The following is a 22,518-nucleotide window of genomic DNA, read 5'->3' on the forward strand; positions in this document are numbered from 1 at the left end:
GGTACAAAAGAATATAAGTTGTGTTTTCAATACATCTACTACCTTGGAAAGTGAAGAGTCAGAAGCCTGGTGCAAAATTTGTATTTTGATTCTACAACTATAAACCATGAGTAAAAGTTCTATAGAAGGGTAGCCTCTCACTAAGCCATAGGAAAATATTTTGTTGGCATAATGCAGAAGGGGTTTTCAAAAGTCTTTGCAGACGGCAGGTGATTACCTAGCCTTGTCTTCACTGTTTATATGGCCGTGCCAGGTCTCCCTTTCCTGTTGGCTTCTATAGGTTTCCTCAGACTAAAGTGATGGGTTTTGGTGATTTATTTATGCTAACACATTTGATTTTTAATCACTTTTCAATAGTAGGGCTGTTTTTAACCCATAATACAGTTGAACTTCAAGTGTTATAGAATGTTATCTATGCTTTGTAAATTGTTTTCATGGAGTAATGTATATCCCAAGTGTCAACTGGATATGCTAGGACTTCTGTTTACTATTGTTTTAGACCCTCAGGAAACACCATCAAACCCCAATTCCTCTATCTATAGTGAGGACTGCTGGTCCATTAGGGCCTTGGACAAAGTGGGGGGGGGCCTCATCAGTGACAAAAAGGTGGGGTGAGGTGGGTATTTCATGTCTTTAAACCAGTATTTCTCAAACTTTTTTATTATTACACTCCCTTAGTAGCCTTTTCAGTAGTTTTTTTCCCCTTAATAACCTCATTCCCATGAGATTTTGGTACTATAGACAAGTATATGTCTGTTTATATACTGTGTATATGTCTGTGCTTTATATATAAAAAGAACAAGTATAAAGATTATTCTTTTATTAAATGCAAGTTTAAAAATCAAAATTTTAAGGTAAACGTTAAAATTTAAAAACTAACATTTTAGCTTGACCAGGTGGTGGCGCAGTGTATAGAGATTCAGACTGGGATGTGGAGGACCCAGGTTCGAGACCCCAAGGTTGCCAGCTTGAGCGTGGGATCATCTGGTTTGAGCAAGGGGTCACTCAGTCTGCTGTAGCCCCCCGGTCAAGGCACATATGAGAAAACAATCAAGGAACAACTAAGGTGTCACAACAAAAAACTGATAATTGATGCTTCTCATCTCCCTTCCTGTCTGTCTGTCCCTATCTGTCCCTCTCTCTGCCTCTCTGTCTCTGTCCCCCCCTCCAAAAAACAACTAACATTTTATTGTGTTTGTTGAATACTTTTGGTGAATTATGTAAATTGTAATAAATTTCATATTTACATTAGCAATTTACATAAATGTATACGAATAATATCAGTGTAATCAATTTTTAAAACTAATTCAAGAGTTTTCTGTAATGTAAGACAATTGAAAAATTAAGTTAATTTCTTACATTATCTTTAGTGAACTTCAAAGTTTTTTGTTTTGTTTTGTTTTGTTGTTGTTGTTTTTTTGTATTTTTCTGAAGCTGGAAACGGGGAGAGACAGACTCCCGCACGCGCCCTACTGGGATCCACCTGGCACGCCCACTAGGGGGCGACGCTCTGCCCACCAGGGGGCGATGCTCTGCCCCTCTAGGGCGTCGCTCTGTTGCAACCAGAGCCACTCTAGCGCCTGGGGCAGAGGCCAAGGAGCCATCCCCAGCGCCCGGGCCATCTTTGCTCCAATGGAGCCTCGCTGCGGGAGGGGAAGAGAGAGACAGAGAGGAAGGAGAGGGGCAGGGGTGGAGAAGCAGATGGGCGCTTCTCCTGTGTGCCCTGGCCGGGAATTGAACCCGGGACTTCTGCACGCCAGGCCGACACTCTACTACTGAGCCAGGGCGAAGTTTTTTTGATATGAGAAAATACCTTTGAACTTAGCTGGTAGATACTCATTTCAGGTATTACTGACTTTTCGTGGGCACTGACATAATTAATGAGGGGTTAAATAATTTGTAGAACTAAATAATAAAATGTAAACTATTTTTATTTGATTCTCAAAGCCCAAGTCTCTCACACAAAAGCTGAAACAACATACACAAGATAGCCAGACTGTCTCTCACAACATGACTTTAAGACTGAGCAGTCAGTTGAGAGAAAGTCCTCCAGTTATTGCCATCATTTTGTAACCCTGATCTATACATTTTGTATATCTTCCTTGCATTTGATGTCAACCATAACATAAATTGCTAACACCTGTACTTCTCAAAATATTTCAAAAAATTCAAGAGGAGGGAAGGCTTCCAAGCTCATTTTACAAGACATCATTATCCTAATTCCAAAACCAGGTAAAGACACTACAAAGAATGAAAACTATAGGCCAGTATCCCTGATGAACATAGATGCTAAAATTCTCAACAAAATATTAGCGAACTAGATCTAGCAATACATTAAGAAGATCATATGCCATGATCAAGTCAGATTTATTCCAGGGAGGCAAGGCAGGTACCATACTTGCAAACCGATAAATATGATTCACCACATAAACAAAACCACATGATCAGCCTGACTGGTGGTGGCACAGTTGATAGAGCGTCAACCTGGAATGCTGAGGTTGCCTGTTCGAAACCTGGGGCTTACCTGGTCAAGGCACATACAAGAAGCAGCTACTACAAGTTGATGCTTCCTGCTTTTTTCCCCCTTTCCCTCTCTCTCCTTTCTCTAAAATCAATAAATAAAATTTAAAACTCACGTGATCATATCAGTAGATGCAAAAAAAGCATTTGGTAAAATCTAACAACTATTTATGATGAAAAACTCTTAGCAAAGTGGGAATAAAGGGAACATATTTCAACAAAATAAAGACCACATAGGACAAACGAACACAACATCATACTCAATAGGCAAAAACAAAGTAATCCCCTTAAGATCAGTATCAAAACTGGGGTGTCCCCTTTCACTACTCTTATTCAGCATAGGTCTGGAAGTCCTACCCATAGCAGTCATATACAAGAAGAAGAAACTGGCCTGACCTGGGGTGGTGCAGTGGATAAAGTGTCGACCTAGAATGCTGAAGTCGCTGGTTTGTTGAAACCCTGGGCTTGCCTGGTCCAAGCACATATGGGAGTTGATGCTTCCTCCTCTAATGCCCCTTCTCTCTTTTTCACACTCTCTCTTCTTTCTAAAATGAATAAATAAAATCTCAAGGAAAAAAAAGAAATAAAAGACATCCAAATTGCAAAGGAAGAAGTAAAACTTATCATTATTTGCTGATGACATGATACTGTACATAGAAAACCCTAAAGTCTCTGCCAAAAACTACTAGACCTAATAAATGAATTCAGCAAAATGGCTGGATATAAAATTAATATTCAGAAATCAGTGGCATTTTTCTACACCACTAATGAACTGTGAGAGAAATTAAGGAAACAATCTCATTTACTATTGCAACAACAAAAAAATACCTAGGAATAAATTTAGCCAAGGAGGTAAAAGACTTGTATTCAGAAAATCATAAGACATTGAAAAAAGAAATTGAGGCAAGTACAAACAGGTAGAACCATATACTGTTTTCATGGATAAGAAGAATCAACATCATTAAAATGTTCATACTACCCAAAGCAGTATATAGATTCAGTGCAATTCCTATTAAAAATACCAACAGCATACTTCACAGATCTAGAATAAATATTCCAAAAATTTATCTGGAACCAAAAAAAAAAACCAAATAGCCTCAGCAAGCTTGTAAATGAAGAACAAAGTGAGATATATCACATTTCCTGATACTAAACTATCCTACAAGGCCATTGTAATAATAATAAAAAAAGTTGGTACTTGCATAAGAACAAGCATACAGATAAATGGAAAAGAACAGAGAACCCAGAAATAAACCTACGCCTTTATGGTCAGTTAATATTTGACAAAGGAGGCAAGAGTATACAATGGAGTAAAGACAGTCTCATTAATAAATGATATTGGGAAAATTTATCAGGTACATGCAAAAAGAAAAAAAAGAGAGAAAGAAACAAGCCTACCAATTTATAGCATTCACAAAAATAAACCCAAAATGAATAAAAGACTTAAATGTAAGTCATGAAACCATAAAAATCCTAGAAGATCACATAGGCAGTAGACACTCATACATCTCTTATAGCAATATTTTTGCAGATATATCTCCTCAGACAAGTGAAATAGAAGACAAAATAAACAAATGGGACTATATCAAAATAAAAAACTTTTGCATGGCAAAAGACACCATTAACAAAATAAAAAGACAACCCACTCTCTGAGCACATACATATTCATTGATACGTCTGATAAGGAATAATTACCAAAATTTATTAAGAATTTATAGGACTGGCCTGACCTGTAGTGGTGCAATAGATAAAGCCTCAACCTGGAATGCTGAAGTTGCTAGTTTGAAACCCTGGACTTGCCTTGTCAAGGCACATATGGGAGGTGATGCTTTCTACTCGTCCCCCCTTCTCTCTCCCTCTCTCTCCTCTCTAAAAAGATGTGAAAAAATAAAATCTTTTAAAAAAAAGAACTTATAAAACTCAACACCAGGAACACAAACAATCCAGTTAAAAAGTGGGCAAAGGACCTGAATAGCCACTTCTCCAAAAAGGATATACAGATGGTCAATAGGCATATGAAAAAATGCTCAACATCACTAATCATCAGAAAATGCAAATTAAAAACGCAATGAGATACCACCTCACACCTGCCAGATGTGGAGAAAAGGGAACCCTCCTGCACTGCTGGTGGGAATGCATACTGATGCAGCTACTGTGGAAAACAGTATGGCGTTTCCTCAAAAAATTGAAAATAGAACTGCCTTATGACCCAGCTATCCCACTTTTAGGAATATATCCTAAGAATCAAAAAACACTAATTCAAGAGAGGATGTACACCCCCATGTTCATGGCAGTGTTGTTTGCAATAGCCAAGATCTGGAAACAGCCCGACGAGTGGATAAAAAAGCTGTAGTACATTTACACAATGGAATACTATGTAGCAGTATTAAAAGAAGGCAATCTTACCTTTTGCTACAGCATGGATAGGCCTGGAGATTATTATGCTAAGTAAAATAAGCCACGCAGAAAAAGGCAAATACCGTATGATCTCAATTATATATGGAATCTATTGAACACAATAAACTGAGGAACAAAATAAAAGCAGAGGCAGGGCCATAGGGAACAGACAAACAGCTGTCACACGGAAGGGGTTAGAGGAGATGGGATCAGAGAAGGTGAGGGATTAGCTCAAGTCTTATATACACAACACATACAGACAGCAGGGTAGCAACAGCCAGAGGGGAAGGGGGGTAGTTAAGGGAGGGGGGCAAGGCAGGGAAAACGGGTGGAAAGAGACTTTGCATGGGGTGTGGGGGGCACGATGTAGGGTGTAGAGGTTATATTGAGTGGGCACTTGAAACTGTGTCAACACAATAAAAAGAAAAAGAACTCATGCTCTAAACATCAAAAACATGAGGAAGAAGGGACTCTTTCCAGGAGCAATCATGAGCCTCACTTTTCTGATGGAATGCAGGTAAAATACATAAACTCATAGCTTAAGTCTCACACAAAAGCTCAGGAAGTTTGGGCTCTGGAACTAGGTTTCCAAAAACGTGGCCATGTATATACTCAAACCTATCCTTCACCTGCAGTCCCAACTCATCTCCCCAAGGGATTAATTTTTATCCTAAGTCTAGGCCAGTAGTCGGCAAACTTGTTAGTCAACAGAGAGTACAACGATTGAAATTTCTTTTGACAGCCAAATTTTTTAAACTTAAACTATATAGGTAGGTACATTCCTTATCGAGGTAGCGCCCGCACGTGGTATTTTGTGGAAGAGCCACACTCAAGAAGCCAAAGAGCCGCATGTGGCTCGCGAGCTGCGATTTGCTGGCCTAGACTCTAGGCCATTTCTAAGTGGCGTCTGTATGTAGGAGACTGGTTGTATTTGTCTTGTTTATAGAAAATAAACAGCTAGGTACTGTTTATTTCTAATGGGTTACTTGTTATGATTTAAAGGGTTTAAACATGTTATGGTCAAAAAGTTCCATTAAGTGATAAGATCCTCTTAAAATATTAAAAGTTAAAAGTAAACTCCATTAAAATAATTTTATGTTGTTAATAAACTTTATGTGTACATGTTCCATCATTAACTTGAACCTTATACCTTATATTTTTACTTTGAGTTTTACTTTTAGGTATTTTTTATTATTTTGTCCACACATACCCTCCTTCCCTCTTATCTCCTACTCCTTTCCTTTTAAAAATTTTTTAATGGCTATTGATAATAGAATTCATATACATATATAGTATATTATCTATTTCTAGGTAAGTACTTGATGTGTTTTTATCTGTTTATCTATAGAATATTGCAGATGTGACAATCTTTATTAAACCATATTAACTGGAGTAGATTTTTGAGGTCTCTCTAATTGCAAGTATGCTTCTCCTTTCTTTGATCCATCTTTGCTCCTAACACCTATAATTTCTGAACCAGTTTCAATTTTTAAACAGCTTCAGGCATTACTTCAGATTTGGCCTAAACTGCCCCCCCGGGAGGCCCTGGAGCTTCTAGATTTCAACTATCCAGATCAGTACGTTCGGGAATATGCTGTGGGCTGCCTGCGACACATGAGGTATCTCCTTCAGTGGGCTCTTTGGGGGGCAAGGAATTACCTGGGAGTGGATAGAGAAGGTAATGTCTTCTTGAATGTCTCACAAGAAAGGAAAAGGCTAGGAATGATTCCGAGTTTAAAGCATTTGTTTCTTCCCTCCTCCCTTCTCACTCTCTCACTTATTTATATTGTAAAACAAACAAAAACATACTTGGTCAGGGGTCCCCAAGATCACCGTCAGGTTCCGTGATTCACTAGGAGGACTCACAGGACTCAGCATATAATTCTGCTCTTGGTTATGATTTATTACAGTGAAAGGACACAGAACAGAATTGGCAAAGGAAAAAGATTCATGGGGCAAAGTCTGGAGGAAACCAGGCAAGTTTCTAAGGTTCCTTTCCCAGTGGAGTCACACGAAATTCATTTAATTTCTCCAGCAACAAATTGTTAACACGTTTGAAATATTATCTATCAGGGAAGCTCATTAGAGACTTGGTGGCTAGGATTTTAAATTGGGGGCTAGCCACACAAGCACCCTTTACCAAGCACATACCAAAATTCCAGAGTTCCAAGAGAAAAATGGGTATTCAGCATAAATCATACTGTTTATAGTTTAGGCATGTTGACCCACGCCTATCAGGGTGGTAGAGAGCCTTTTGAAATCTGTCTCCAGATGCCAGCCAAAGGCCAGCCTTCTGTAGAGGTTAGCAGTCAGGCCTGCTGTGTTAACTTTTTCTGTTTACCACTCAAAATTAATAAATGTTAATATTTTGTAATGATTATTTTTTTACAAAACTTTTTAAAATTTTTAAGCAAATAACATTACAATTAAAGATGAAGTTCTCGTAGTTTCCTTACCAAGTCCAGATGACTTTCACTTTCCACAGGCAGCCATAATCATGAATTTGGTGTGTATCCTTCTATACCACATTTTTCTGTTTTTACCACAGTATGTATAAAAATATAGAAATAGAACAATGTTATAAAACACTTAAAATCCCCACAAATGTGTTTTACCATACGTATTGTTTTATATTTGTGCCTGTTATAAAATTCACCATTAGGTTTTTGAGGTAAATTTCTCCCATTTCCTATAAATGTAGTTTATTCCTTTTACTACTGAGCAACATTCTGTCATAGGGATATATTTCAATTATTCGTTCCCCTACTGAGGAACATTTTAAGTTTTCTCCTGATTTGTCTATTGTAAACAGTGCTGCAGTTAATAATATGCTTCTACAGTTCTCTTTCATCAGTATTGTGTGGAAGTCTATGGGATTTATTTGGAAGTAGTGGACTTGGGTTTCATATCTTACCCAACTACTGGAATTACCTATAACCGGAATGTGTTTACATGAGAATGGTTTGGAGATGGACACCCAATAGAGAACCACTAACCTTAATCAAAACAGTTTAGTTACAATATTCTGTTATATTAATTCAGTGCAATTCCCGCTTACAAATGCACTCGTTTTCTTATCCTTCACTCGTTTTCTTATCCTTCAAGCTGTTCAAAGTTAAGATTTTAATCGTTCATTGGTTATCTGGTAGAGGGGATTACTTAGCCCTAATAATAGGAAAGGAAAATAAATTGCTAAAGTACTAATATTTTATTTTAAAAAACTAATTAGTTGAATATACAACTTTTTCAGCATGACCAGAAATCAGTATCTAATTTTATTTTGACCCTGGGCCAATTGTAAATATAATCATCAATTGTATCAACCTGAATAATTTAATAAAAATGCCTTAGATATGTGTTCTTTGATCTCTCCACTCTCCTGCCCATCTGAAATCCTCAGTTTTTCTTGTGTTGTTATAATAGTGGAACAGTGATTGCAAGCATGCAACAAGCCTGGCCCAAAAGAATCATTGTGTTTCAGTACGTTAGTATTTGGTAGTTTGATAGGAAAGGTCTTTTTCTGGCACAGGGTGTTGAGTAACTCACTGTATCTTTGTTTTTTTCAGTGATGAAGAACTCTCTCAGTATCTTTTACAACTGGTGCAAGTTTTAAAATATGAGCCTTTTCTTGATTGTGCCCTCTCTAGATTCCTATTAGAAAGAGCACTTGCTAATCGAAGGATAGGGCAATTTCTATTTTGGCACCTTAGGTAAGTGTTTTATATTTCAATTTGAGTCGACTTTATGCTTTTATAAGTAGAAATATAAGTAGAAATATAAAAACTATAAACATAATACAAGACTTTTAGCAAAAAACCATCAGCTGCTTCAGTTGTTTCTGAGCCATCTATAACATTGAAACTCTTCTTGATATCTTCTGTTTCTTGCCAACCCAAACCCTTAATTTTCAGTATTTGGCAGAGTAATTCAGATAAGTATTCCTGTATGTCTTCTTGATTTTTTTTTTAATTTTAATTTTAATTTTTAGTATTTTTTTGTAGTGAGAAGCGGGGAGGCAGACAGACAGACTCCCGTATGCGCCTGACTGGGATCCACCCGTCTTCTTGATTTTTAACTGAAAATAATAATGTATTGCTGTTTTCCAGTAAAGTGTATTTACTTTGTTAATATATTTGGACTAAAAGACAGACCTACTTATTCCTTCCAAAAGTTTGTGGGTAGTAATATTGGATCATTGCTACTACTGAGTAAAGATTTAAAAATTTTCCTAAAACAACAGCAACTTTATTTTCAGCTTCTTTATTAACTAGGTCATTTTAAGTATTGAAAGTAGTGATTACCAGACAAAAATAACTTTCCTTCTTTTAGGCTAAGCTTCTTAATGAAATAAGCTCTATATCTGTAATATTTTTATATTAATTTTAGGGGTTATATTTCTGGATCTTGATTTTCTTATTAATAAGAGAGTTTTGAGGCCCTGGCCGGTTGGCTCAGCGGTAGAGCGTCGGCCTAGTGTGTGGAGGACCCGGGTTCGATTCCCGGCCAGGGCACACAGGAGAAGCGCCCATTTGCTTCTCCACCCCTCCGCCGCACTTTCCTCTCTGTCTCTCTTTTCCCCTCCCAAAGCCAAGGCTCCATTGGAGCAAAAGATGGCCCGGGCACTGGGGATGGCTCTGTGGTCTCTGCCTCAGGCGCTGGAGTGGCTCTGGTCGCAACATGGCGACGCCCAGGATGGGCAGAGCATCCCCCCATGGTGGGCGTGCCGGGTGGATCCCAGTCGGGCGCATGCGGGAGTCTGTCTGACTGTCTCTCCCTGTTTCCAGCTTCAGAAAAATGAAAAAAAAAAAAAAAAAAAAGAAGAGTTTTTCCGTTTTTATTTTTAAATTGTCTTTTTTTTCTTATCCAGTTTGATCTTATTTTTAAACTTCTCAGGGAATAAGATATTCCTTCCTGTTTCAGATGTATACACTATTCTTTAAGAGAAAAAATTGAATATAAGCTAATTGAGGGATTACTCAAATTTTTTTTTTTTATATAGAGACAGAGAAAGAGTCAGAGAGAGGGATAGATAGGGACAGACAGGAACAGAGAGAGATGAGAAGCATCAATCATCAGTTTTTCGTTGCAACACCTTAGTTGTTCATTGATTGCTTTCTCATATGTGCCTTGACCGTGGGCCTTTAGCAGACCGAGTAAACTCTTGCTCAAGCCAGCGACCTTGGGTCCAAGCTGGTGAGCTTTGCTCAAACCAGATGAGCCTGCGCTCCAGCTGGCAACCTCAGGGTCTTGAACTTGGGTCCTCCTCATCCCAGTCTGACTCTCTATCCACTGTGCCACCGCCTGATCATGCGGGATTACTCAATTTTATGATACAAGTCAGATCTTTCTAATTGTCTCTAAATTGGTAATATTACGTTTTCACTCCAAATAAGATAAGATGTCAACATTTCAGAGTTCTTGGAATAAAGAATTAACTAATTATTAAAATCTCATCTTTTTGAACTATGATTGTCTTACTAAAATTTTTTCATGAGAGGATGTGCTGTTTTCTTTGGTTGGCATCGTAAGTTAATTTTATAATAGAATAAAGAAGTCAGTACTTTTGTTTGGTGATCTGAAGTGTTTTATAAACCATCATAATATTATGAACTTCCTGTAGGTCAGAGGTGCATATTCCTGCTGTCTCCGTACAGTTCGGTGTCATCCTTGAAGCATACTGCCGGGGAAGTGTGGGACACATGAAAGTGCTCTCGAAGCAGGTATCCGCTTGTTTTAGTCTTCATGTTAAATTTCCCACATGGTATTTGATAAATTGTATCCTTTGATATTTCTTCCATTTCTTTCTTTATAGCAGTTTTAGTAACTGAACCTGATTAATATGTTTTTAATCAAAATTTAAGTCAAGAAATGAAGTTTCAACAAACTTAGAAGATCATCAATTAAATGCTACCTGAAAAATTAATCAAGATTTCTCGTAGTATTTATAGGAAGACCATACCTCAGATTTTATTAGGAAATACCTATGTAGATATACTTAACAGTAGGTTTGTTGATGATGGTGACAACAGTCATGAAACCTTTAGACCCTGTTGACTGAAATAACCTAAGTCAGTGGTTCTCAACCTGTGGGTTGCGACCCCGGCAGGGGTCGAACGACCAAAACACAGGGGTCGCCTAAAGCCATCGGAAAATACATATTTATTATACAATACATTTTTAAATAAAATATGTGTTTCCGATGGCTTTAGGGGACCCCTGTGTTTTGGTAGTTCGACCCCCGCCGGGGTCGCAACCCACAGGTTGAGAACCACTGACCTAAGTCCGTAGGAGTAAAAAGAATTCAGGACCCTCAAGCTGCTCTTTCAAAGTATATATGCCTGAAATAGTGATATTCTTCCATTCTCACATCTTTTACCTGGCCCTCATTTTCTAATCATTGCAGATGATGATATTTAATGACAATAATAGGTCAAATATTAATTGTTTACTGTATGCCAGTAACCATACTAAGTGTTTTAAGGATGCTGTCTTACTGTTCTCTCCTAATAATATGCCATTGTACTTAACACTGTTGTGATTTGACAAGGGGAAAAACTGAGACTCTTAAGAGTTTAATTAACTTACCTAAAAACTCACAACGATAAAGTGACAGAAATAAGGTTCAAATTTAGGTCTGTCCAGTTATAAAACAAAAGTGGTGGGGCTTTTTTGTTTTTTGGGTTTTTTTAAATAGTGGGAGTTTTCATACCTTTTTAGCAGCACAACTCTTTTCCTTTTTTACTCAAAACATAAACAGACCCAGCATGTAAAATAGACAACAATGTAATTTTATTCATATAAATGTATTTTTAAAGTTAAAATAAAACAAGCCATTTAACAGTAAAACAGAACACAGAATTTCAAAATTGGGGGGTACTGTTGACAGTTAGTTGTAGTCTCAGTATGCAGTTATTTCTTTTTTTTTTCTCTTCTTTTCCAAGCAAGAAAAGGGGAGATAGACAGACTCCTGCATGCACGCTGACTGGGATCCACCTGGCAGCCCTCATCTGGGCCAATGCTCTGCCCATCTGGGGCCATGCTCGCAACTGAGTTTTTTTTTTAGTGCCTGAGGTGGAGGTTCTATGGAGCCATCCTCAGCACCCTGGGCCAGTGCACTCAAACCAATCGAGCCGTGGCTGCAGGAGGGGGAAGAAAAAGAGATAGAGAAAAGGGGGAATGGTGGAGAAGCAGGTGGTTGCTTCTCCTGTGTGCCCTGACCAGCAATCAAACCCAGGACATCCACACCACAGGGCTGATGCTCTACCACTGAGCCAACCTGTCAGGGCCCAGTTATTTCTGTATATTGTTTTGGTAATAATTCTGATTTATACAGCTGAGTAATTGCAAATAGGAATGATATTTTAATAGCTTGCTTGCAAATGAGAAGCATAACTGGACCACCAGGCTTAATTTGCTGGTGGGGCTATGGTCCCTTGAAGGATGAGATGAGAGCATTTCTGCCTTCAGTGTAAAGCGGCCTGTATTCCAGCTTCTTCTGCTGGAACCCTTCATTGACGGACAGCAACAATATGCTCTTGTCCTCCAGCAGTACTTTTTTCTGAATTGAGTATTACTTAACTTCACACAAGATTTTCTTTTTTTTTTTTTTTTTTTTTTTTTTAATTTTTACGAAGCTGTAAACGGGGAGGCAGTCAGACAGACTCCCACATGCGCCCGACCGGGATCCACCTGGCATGCCCACCAGGGGGTGATGCTCTGCCCATCTGGAGCATTGCTCTGTTGCAACCAGAGCCATTCTAGCACCTGAGGCAGAGGCCACAGAGCCATCCTCAGCGCCCGGGCAAACTTTGCTCCAATGGAGCCTTGGCTATGGGAGGGGAAGAGAGAGACAGAGAGGAAGGAGAGGGGGAGGGGTGGAGAAGCAGATGGGCACTTCTCCTGTGTGCCTGGCCGGGAATTGAACCCAGGACTCCTGCACACCAGGCCGACGCTCTACCACTGAGCCAACCGGCCAGGGCAGCAGTTCTTGTTATCACTATAAACCTCTAAAAAGACAAGGTGTTGAAGCACTTAAAGTATTTGACTTACCACCATATGGGTATTCAGGACACTGTTCCAGTAAATAGGCATCAACACAGTTAGTGACGGGCATGAAAATTCCCAACTGTACAAACATGGAAGAAGTTCAAATTTGGAATACTTCAAAAAGGTCCTGTTTGCATAGCCCATTTTTTAGCTGGTGCCATTTTCAACTCTGTACACCTTCTGAAATTGTTGTGAAATGAAGCATGTGGTTTTGACAGATAACTAACCAGGCAAGTTTCAGCCATCTCACTTTTATCATCAAGCTACATAGAACTTTCCCAGTTTCCTGTGAGCAAGCCTTCAGCCTGTCTTTAGAAACTGTATGCCTGAATTCACTTTCCTACAGAGTCTTAGTGGGTTCTTTGCATAGCAGCAGTTTGAAAATGAAAATATGGTGTAAAATAAATCTCCTGTTCATGGAAATTCAAGCCATGATGTTCACAATGGTTTTTTTGCATACATATTTTATATGCTTGTTATATACAACTAAATATACCTGTACTTTCTTCTTATCCCTAGTTGTTTTCCATTTTAATGCCATAATGAGAGAATTACTGATTTATGGTAGGCCAAGGCTGGCTTATGGAATTTTGCATAATATGACATAGAAAGACCCTCAGTTATTAAACAAAGGTGACTTTTAAACACAATGGCTTTGATTAAGTTGGCCATTGTTGATTCACCTTGTACTACTTACATAAACTTTTTATTTGTGTAAGTTTCACTAGCCATTTACCTCATTATAAAAACAAGTTATTAATTTAGACTTGGAGAAAAAATACTGTGTCTATATTCTTATTTATTACACAAAAAAATTTTATTTTAACTTATTATCAGTGGGAAAAAAAGAATATAGTAAAAAGATATAAGAGTGATGACAAGAAGCAGATAGTAAGGTTAAATATTAGGAACCCTAAAGTTACTTGTATATAAATGTTCTTCTTATACTATGGAGTTGGCCAAATGGAGTGGTTCAGATTAGTTCTGTTTTAAATTCTATTTACTCAGTGAGTTGCAGAGTTCTGTGTAGTTTGGAGTTTCATATTTATCTTCTTGCCCACAGTCTATGTTCATGTCCCTTTACTTTTCTCTAATTTATAAGATTTTAGTTACGAAAACAGTTAAAGAAGGTTTGAAAAATAGTACTTTGAGGAACAAGTGATAGAAGTAAGTTTTTGTAAAACCAGGTGTGTTCTGTTTGTCATAAGCCAAACACTTTTTATTTTAGCTGGAGAGAGAGAGTGTGGTGGTTGCTGATTTATATGATCAATTTATATTTATGGTACTTTAACCATGTATAAATTTTGGTGGTGGGGAAATTTATTTTTCAGGTTGAAGCACTCAATAAATTAAAAACTTTAAATAGTTTGATCAAACTGAATGCAATGAAGCTAAACAGAGCCAAAGGGAAAGAGGCCATGCACACTTGTTTAAAACAGAATGCTTACCGGGAAGCCCTCTCTGACCTGCAGTCACCTCTGAACCCATGTGTCATCCTCTCAGAACTCTAGTAAGTGACAGTCTTGCTATGCTCAGTGAATTTTACATGAAAACAGCAATAAAGAAAGGATTTCTAAGTGACTACCTTGGAGGAGGAATAGGGCTAATAAGTAGACTGGAAAAATAAGAATGTGTATTCAATATATCAGTATTCAAAATTGATCCCTTTTTAAGAAATCAAGAATGCACTATTAATCCTAATTGTAATTCAGTAATATGTTTTAATTGTTATTGACTATAAATAACAACGTAAAGCTAAGAAAGAATAAGGAAACAAAAAGAGGAATTTTAAAGACAGGCAGTGAGAAGGGCAGACCTGAATTTTTAATTCAGCTTGTCGGCATCACTACGTGCCAACCAAGGCTGTCATCCAGGTTGCTTTTCTACCAAGAGAAAATGTTCTAGTTAGGACTTCTGCAGACTAGAACAGGTAAGGGGTTCTCCCAAGACCAGTATATCACAGCAAAATTATCATCTTGCTATATCTTTAAATAGAAGTGGGCTGATTTTCCTCTTGTTTGATTTCAGTGTTGAAAAATGTAAATATATGGATTCTAAAATGAAGCCTTTGTGGCTCGTGTACAACAACAAGGTGTTTGGTGAGGATTCGGTCGGAGTGATTTTTAAAAATGGTGATGGTATGTACTGAGGTTTTTACAGTGCCAAATTTCTTAGTATTTCTTCATTTGTTGTTTGTTTGCTTTATCTGAAAGGTGATGGGTAAATGTGTAACAAATAGCAGCCAAAAGTGCTAGTTGTCAATGGTCATGAGGTTGAATTCAGCATATCCTAAATCTTTTTTTTTCCCTTTTGGAAATTGACTTCTACAGCTTACTTACATACTTTGTTCTATTATATAAACCTTCCCTTTTACCTCTCCAAAATATAAAGTCTGTGTATTCCTTTGGTAAACAGCATGTGAAATACAATATTTCCAATAATACATTCATACATCTTATTTCAGTGATAGCAATATTGATATCGCTGCCATTGTTTTGTATTTTAGCATTTCTTACTGACCAAAAGAAAGGCTTATCAATAAAAATTTTGACTTGTTGAAAGACTTTTGTGAGCCCATCATGCAGTTATTATTTAGGTAATTGTTTAGAACTTCCTGTACATCCCTAAAATTAAAAAAGAAGGGACAAGCCTGACCTGTGGTGGCACAGTGGGCAAGGCATCTACCTGGGATGCTGAGGTGCCAGTTGAAGACACCTGGCTTACCCGGTGAAGGCACACAGGGGAAGCAACTGCGAGTTGGTGCTTCCCGTTTCTCCCTCCCCCCTACCTATCTCTCTCACTCTTGTCTCTAAATCAATAAATATAATATTTTTTAAAAAGGTGCGAGGGGGGGGAATTAGCATTGTGAACTGCGTGGATACTTTAATACTGCATTACTGTATTACAACAGTCATACAATTAATGCAGTAACTTACACATGTGCTACTGCATTGTGCACATGGTAAACAAAACATTTTACACGTGATTTCTGAAATAATTTACAGGGACATACTAACCAACAAACCTAATATTTAAAATAATGAATGTGAACATTAAAATTTGGGGGGGGGGGAATCAGCACAGCATTTGTCAATGGTTTTAGTTAATTCTGGCTGAATGAGCTAATGAATTAATGTTAACAGTCATAAAATGGAAAGTATTTGTGATAATGTGGGGTTTTTTCCCCTTAGATTTACGGCAGGATATGTTAACACTCCAAATGCTGCGCTTGATGGATTTACTTTGGAAGGAAGCTGGTCTGGATCTTCGGTGAGATATCTAGTGAATTACTTTTGTTTCATGTTATATACCTTCTGTAGCAAAATTTCAAAAACTTGTTGATTCCTCCCCTCCCATTATTATTTTTTTCATAATAATACTTACATAGTATTTTACAGTTTACATTGTACTGTCAAGTACATTATTTAAACCTCATCAGGTATAAAACTATACATGTGACAGTGAATTCAGAAGGAATAGGTTTACTTCTGGTAAAGCCTGGACAGAGAACAAGAGTCATGTTCCTTCTAACCTCTGGTTTTGAAGTTACCCTCAGGGAGGATTCACTGGTGTTTATGGGAGTGACAAGGCCAGAGAAAGGACTGCTCTCCCTCTTAGCCTAATAACATTGATTTCTTTCCCAGACCTAAGAGAGTAGGTGAATTCTTAGGGTTTTTAGCTTACCACCATTATTACAGAATACAGTGAGCAAGAAACATTTATAGCAACAGAAAAAAAAGGAAACATGATGGATTTTAAAAGTTGAATTATTATCAAATATTCTAGGTTAAAGAGCAGATGAAGATACTTGTAAGCCAAATGTTGATATATTTATATTAAAATATAAGATTTATTATATTCATAATGAACAAGATGGAGACTACTAATCCTAAATATTAAAGAGCTCGTAAATATAAATTTTGGGGGAAAAGATTGGAAAAGACTGTTCATACAAGATATGAAATAAGTAAACTAATTATGTGAACACTGTCAGTTCCGATGTAAAAAAAGTACAGATTTCAAGAACATTTGAGTATCATTCATTTCCTAGTAAAGATTTTGTTACTTGATAACATGGTCTAGGATACTATTGTAGCAACAAAAATGCAAGTGTTTTCATATACTATTAAATTAATATAAACTTCTCTATAGCAAATTTATTTATACTCTGTATTCAGTACTTTCATAATTTACTTTAAAATTAGAAATGTGAACTGTAAGGCCAGAGGCCAGGGCCACCATCAGAGCAGCCTGGCCCATGCAGGTTTGCATTGGATTTGGACAGTCGGTAAAGAAACAACGGAGCCACACACTGGTGGGCCATAGTCTTTAATCCTAGCTTGCACCCGGCGGGCAAGTAAAAACACACACTGGGCTCCAAAACCCACTCACATTCAGTGCTCACAAAGCCACTGACTTATCCGAGTTTCCTAGAATCAAAGGTTTCTAGCTCACCAGCCTTATCCTCCTCAGTTCCCCATCTCCTTCCTTATCCCAGATACAAACTCTGCACAAACTGGCATCTCACTCAGCACTCCGCCATCTTGGCTGCTTCTCCTGGCCACATGGCCTCTTTCTGCTCTCTACTCTGCTCCCTCTGCTCTCTCATGCTAATCATCCCAGGAACCAAGAGGGCAAGCTCTCATTCTGCCCCCATTTTATAGTGTAGATTCCAAACCTTTAATCCAATATACAAAATACCGAAGTCTCTAATACAAAGACACTGAGGCATGATTGGATTGTACCGCCCCACATCAAAACGGGTGGAAAAGGCTTAATCCCAAAACCAAGCACCAGGCTACAAGGATTCTACCTGCCCACAGAGACACACATTAATATCACCTGGGCAACGGCCTCACGTGGGCAGCGCCATTTTTAACAAAGTGAACATAATACATTTTATCTGCCCAACATGGACAGACATTTATGCATAAAGATATTTATCCTTGTTTTATTTACAAATTAAAAAATTGGATGGAAAAGTATTTTTATATAATTATTTCAACCATGTTAAAAATTCACTTAACAATGACCTGAAATGTTGACAGAAACTAAAATGCTAATAGTCATTTATGGGTGATAGGATTAAAGATGATCCTCTTCATTCCTTTCCTCCTGTTGGGTCAACAAGTGAGTTAGGTTTGTTCGCTTGTATTTTGCATTGAGGCAGGCAATGCCATGTGTGTATAGTCAGGGCGGCAGGTTACAGATTGCAGATTGCCTTGCTGTTGAGGAGGGGCCAGTGTTTACTAGAGGAAGGGATTTTTTCCCCCAGCCTGTTTTGCTGGAGAGTCCAGAGAGAAAGAGTGCTGAGAGGCTTGGGAGCCCTAAGATTTCGGCTGGGCCTATTTGGCTGGGAAGCACTGAGGCTGGTGGGGGCCTGTGAGTGTGTGAGAGTCCAGAGAATGAGTTGAAACTTGGGAGGCCTGAGTGAGAGGGAAGTGGTCTTCCCTGCCTGTTTGCTCGTTCGCCGTCCCGAGACTCTAGTAAACGGAATGGCCCACCATTTTCTGGCTCCACAGTTGCTTTCCCGTCTGCCCGAAACCATTGAGAACCTGCATGGCCACTGCAACAGCCACTGGGACATCTCCTACCCCTTTGTGTATCTGTTTATCTAGTTTTCTACAGTCATAATCTCCTTTAATCATGTTGGGTTCTTCACATGTGTAATGCCATGTAATCTTTATAATTCTGTGAGGTTGTGTTACTCCTTTTTAACATGAGAAAATAGGATTTTAAGCAGTTTGTGAAATGTTACAAAACATTAAGTAGCAGAGCCAGATTCAAGTTAGCTCTGTCGGATCTAAGCGAGAAAACAGTTATGATAAGATATATCTAGTAACTCTTTGTTTATCAACATGTTCTGGCCCAAAACATGTGGTATTTTTCCATTGTTTTTGTTGTTGTTTTTAAAGAGAGAGTTTTCTAGTCCTAGATCCTTCCAGGGTAAACTTTTGCAGTGCTCTTGAGGTGGAAAGAACAATTTGCAGTGGGTGTTCCTCCTTTCATGAGACTCATAATTTGACTGGAATAAGGTAGAGAGATTATAGTTCATCTAAAAGACCTTGTGAGCACCGTAAGTGATGGTGTATTTCTTTTAACACAGCGGTGTAAAAATGGAATTAGTTTTGAATAGGTAGCAAGTTTTTTTGGTGAACCACTCACTCATAAAATATTCTGCATAATAAGAGGAATGGGTGATTGTGAGAAACTCCACCTGAGGAACATAAACCCAGAGGGATCTGGACTGGCTGTTTTGGTAAAATAAAGTTTTATTTGTGTCACACAGCTACAGACCGTTTGTTTGTATATAGTTGGTGGCCACTTTTACATTGTTAACTGCAGTATTGAGTAGTGACCTAATGGTATACAGCACCTAAACTATTTACTATCTGGCTTATTCCAGCCAAAGTTTACAGACCCTTCTGGAAAAAAGTGAACTCCCATAAAAATGTTCTCATCTGACTTATGCCATAAAAAATTGGGAGAACTTTCCAGTTTGAGACTAATAACTCACTGATTCTTTTTATTTATTTATTTATTTATTTATTTATTTACTTTTGTATGTGTGACAGAGACAGGGACAGACAGGAAGGGAGAGAGATGAGAAGCATCAGTTCTTCATTGAAGTACCTTAGTTGTTCATTGATTGCTTTCTCACATGTGCCTTGAGCAGGAGTGTAAGGCCAGTAGTCGTGGCCATCGCTGCCATGCACATGTAGGTACAGGTTCCCATTGAATTCAGACAGATGGTAAAGAAACTGCGGAACCAAAAACTGGTGGACCAGTCCTTTATTCTAGCCTCACACCCAGCAGGCGAGTAAAAACACACAGGGCTCTAAAACCCACTCATTCAGAGCTCACAAAGCTACTGACACATCCAGGTTTTCCTTAGAATCACAGGCCCCCACCAGCTCAGTCACTCCTGGTTCTTCATATGCACACCTTCCCCTTCTCATCTCTGCACAAACTGGCTTCTCCTTCAGCACCCTGCCATCTTGGCTTCTTTCTCCCTCCTTTTTTCTTTTCTTTTTTTTTTTGAGAGACAGAGTCAGAGAGAGGGATAGATAGGGACAGACAGGAACAGAGAGAGATGAGAAGCATCAATCATCAGTTTTTCGCTGTGACACCTTAGTTGTTCATTGATTACTTTCTCATATGTGCCTTGACCGCGGGCCTTCAGCAGACTGAGTGACCCCTTGCTTGAGCCAGCAACCTTGGGTCCAAGCTGGTGAGCTTTTTTTTTTTTTTTTTTTGCTCAAGCCAGATGAGCCCACACTCAAACTGGCGACCTTGGGGTCTTGAACCTGGGTCTTCTACATCCCAGTCCGACGTTCTATCCGCTGCACCATCGCCTGGTCAGGCTTTCTCCCTCCTTTTAAAAAACTACCTGGGCCCATAAAGACCCCTCCTCCAGTACACATTAGCATAACAATGGCCCTTCCTAAGCAGGAAGGTAATTAGCAGTTTCACATGGGCAGCACCATTTTTTTATTTATTCATTTTTAGAGAGGAGAGAGAGAGAGAGACCGAGAGAGAGGAGAGAAAGACAGAGAGAGTGAAGGGGGGGAGGAGCCAGAAGCATCAACTCCCATATGTGCCTTGACCAGGCAAGCCCAGGGTTTCGAACCAGTGACCTCAGCATTTCCAGGTCGATGCTTTATCCACTGCGCCACCACAGGTCAGGCGGCAGCACCATTTTTAATAAAGTGAGCAAACATAAAAATCACATTTTACAGCCCTGGCTGGTTGGCTCAGTGGTAGAGCATCAGCCTGGTGTGCAGGAGTTCCAGGTTCGATTCCCGGCCAGGGCACACAGGAGAAGCACCCATCTGCTTCTCCACTCCTCCCCCTCTCCTTCCTTTCTGTCTCTCTCTTCCCCTCACACAGCCAAGGCTCCTTTGGAGCAAAGTTAGTCGGGTGCTGAGGATGGCTCTGTGGCCTCTGCCTCAGGCGCTAGAATGGCTCTGGTTGCAACAGAGCGTTGACCCAAATGGGCAGAGCATCGCCCCCTGGTGGGTGTGCCAGGTAGATCCCGGTCAGGTACATGCGGGAGTCTGACTGCCACCCCGTTTCCAACTTCAGAAAAATACAAAAAAAAAAAAATCACATTTTACGAACTTATTTGCCCAACAGGGGCGCTATAGCAGAGCGAGTAATGCCTTGCTCTAGCCAGAGAGGCCACACTCAAGCTGGATGAGCCCGAGTTCAAGCCAGCAACCTTGGGGTTTTGAGCCTGGGTCCTCTGTTTCCCAGTCCAACGCTCTATCCACTGTGCCACTATCTAATCAGGCTTATTGATTCTTTTCAAAGTTAGCCTGTAAATTACACAGTGGTCTCCTTTTGTCAAGAGCAGATTCAGACCATATGATAAGTCTTATTTAGTTATAAAAGGCTGAGCTATAAAAAGACTTAGTTCCATCAACCTAGTAGAAATCCCAACAAACTTCTTTTAGCTTTGATTTTACATTCTATTCAAATGTAAAGCACATTTAGTGTCTTAGGAAGTTCACTGTGACCTCAGGCAAAGGGAGGCAGCCACATGTGGGAGTGATAGAAATAAACCTGGTGTGTGTCTGGTGGGAAGCACTGTGTGTCTAACAAGGAAAAGGAACTTGTCTGTCTAGTGAGATCTTTGCTGACTTTTTGTACCCCGTGTTTAAAAAAATATGCAGGACTTTAATTATTTTGAGTTCATTTTCAAACCAGTACCTTTTTCTCACCAAACATGTTTTACTGTTTCTATAAATATACGTGCTCCAGAGTTCCTATTGTATTTGTTTTTCTTTTGGCCAGCTGTTCAGGTTAAACTGGGTCACGTAGCACACACTCTTTTAAGTTCAATCTAAAATCTAATGTACCTTCTATACAGTACTATTTTGATCAGAATATTTTAGTACTTTAACAGTGCCACTTTAGCATGAATCGAAGTGCGTATTTCTCATTTTTATTTGTCCTTGATATCTCTTTTGGCATCTTTCATTTCAAATTAGAACATTTGTAAGCCATTAATATGTTTGAACACCCTGACCTCCTTTACTCAACAAATAATAGACAGTTACCCTTTTCTGTCAAATCCAATATGTTTTCTGTATTTAACTCTGTTAGACCTCTGTTAGAATTGACAGTCCTTCACACACTCACCACCCTGCCACACACACCATAAATATCTATATATGTGACATTAGATTTTGGCCAGTTGTTGTCAGTGTGATTTATATCTCTTGCACTACAGAGTCAAGGCCAGAGAAGCCTTTCTTCTGTACACCCATTCAGAGTAGGGTCATGGAGCTGCCTCCCCACTGTAGAATTTATTTCATTTTTTAATTCTTGCTTTAGTGGAAAGGTAACAAATTACTGTTTCGGTCAGAGTCTGAGAAAGGAAGATAAACATTACTAGTTGTTGTCATGGCCTTTATAAGAAGTGTAGAAGTTGAGGGCAGAGAAGGTCGATGTAAGGTGGTCAGGGTTTGTCCCCAGCTTGACTTCTGTCAAACTGTCTCTCAGACAGGAATGTTTTTTCCTTCCCATTGTGAATGTTCCATCCTCAAGACA

At 38.9% G+C, this 22,518-nt stretch overlaps 1 protein-coding gene across 5 annotated transcripts in view; it reads left to right on the plus strand.

Annotated features, from left to right (window-relative positions):
* The window catches only part of PIK3CB (phosphatidylinositol-4,5-bisphosphate 3-kinase catalytic subunit beta), a 214,524-nt gene that overhangs the window by 178,558 nt on the left and 13,448 nt on the right, over positions 1 to 22,518 (plus strand). For 4 of the 5 annotated variants that reach the window (XM_066244562.1, XM_066244561.1, XM_066244563.1 and 1 more), the window contains 7 exons: positions 6,415 to 6,536; positions 6,828 to 6,893; positions 8,484 to 8,627; positions 10,538 to 10,637; positions 14,295 to 14,473; positions 14,992 to 15,101; positions 16,155 to 16,233. In XM_066244562.1, coding sequence (XP_066100659.1) covers positions 6,415 to 6,536; positions 6,828 to 6,893; positions 8,484 to 8,627; positions 10,538 to 10,637; positions 14,295 to 14,473; positions 14,992 to 15,101; positions 16,155 to 16,233 — 800 coding nt within the window. The remainder of the gene's footprint in view (positions 1 to 6,414; positions 6,537 to 6,827; positions 6,894 to 8,483; positions 8,628 to 10,537; positions 10,638 to 14,294; positions 14,474 to 14,991; positions 15,102 to 16,154; positions 16,234 to 22,518) is intronic. The other variant, XM_066244566.1, reaches the window with a different exon arrangement.

Source organism: Saccopteryx bilineata, chromosome 10 (assembly GCF_036850765.1).
Source record: "Saccopteryx bilineata isolate mSacBil1 chromosome 10, mSacBil1_pri_phased_curated, whole genome shotgun sequence".
Taxonomy (NCBI): Eukaryota; Metazoa; Chordata; class Mammalia; order Chiroptera; family Emballonuridae; genus Saccopteryx; species Saccopteryx bilineata.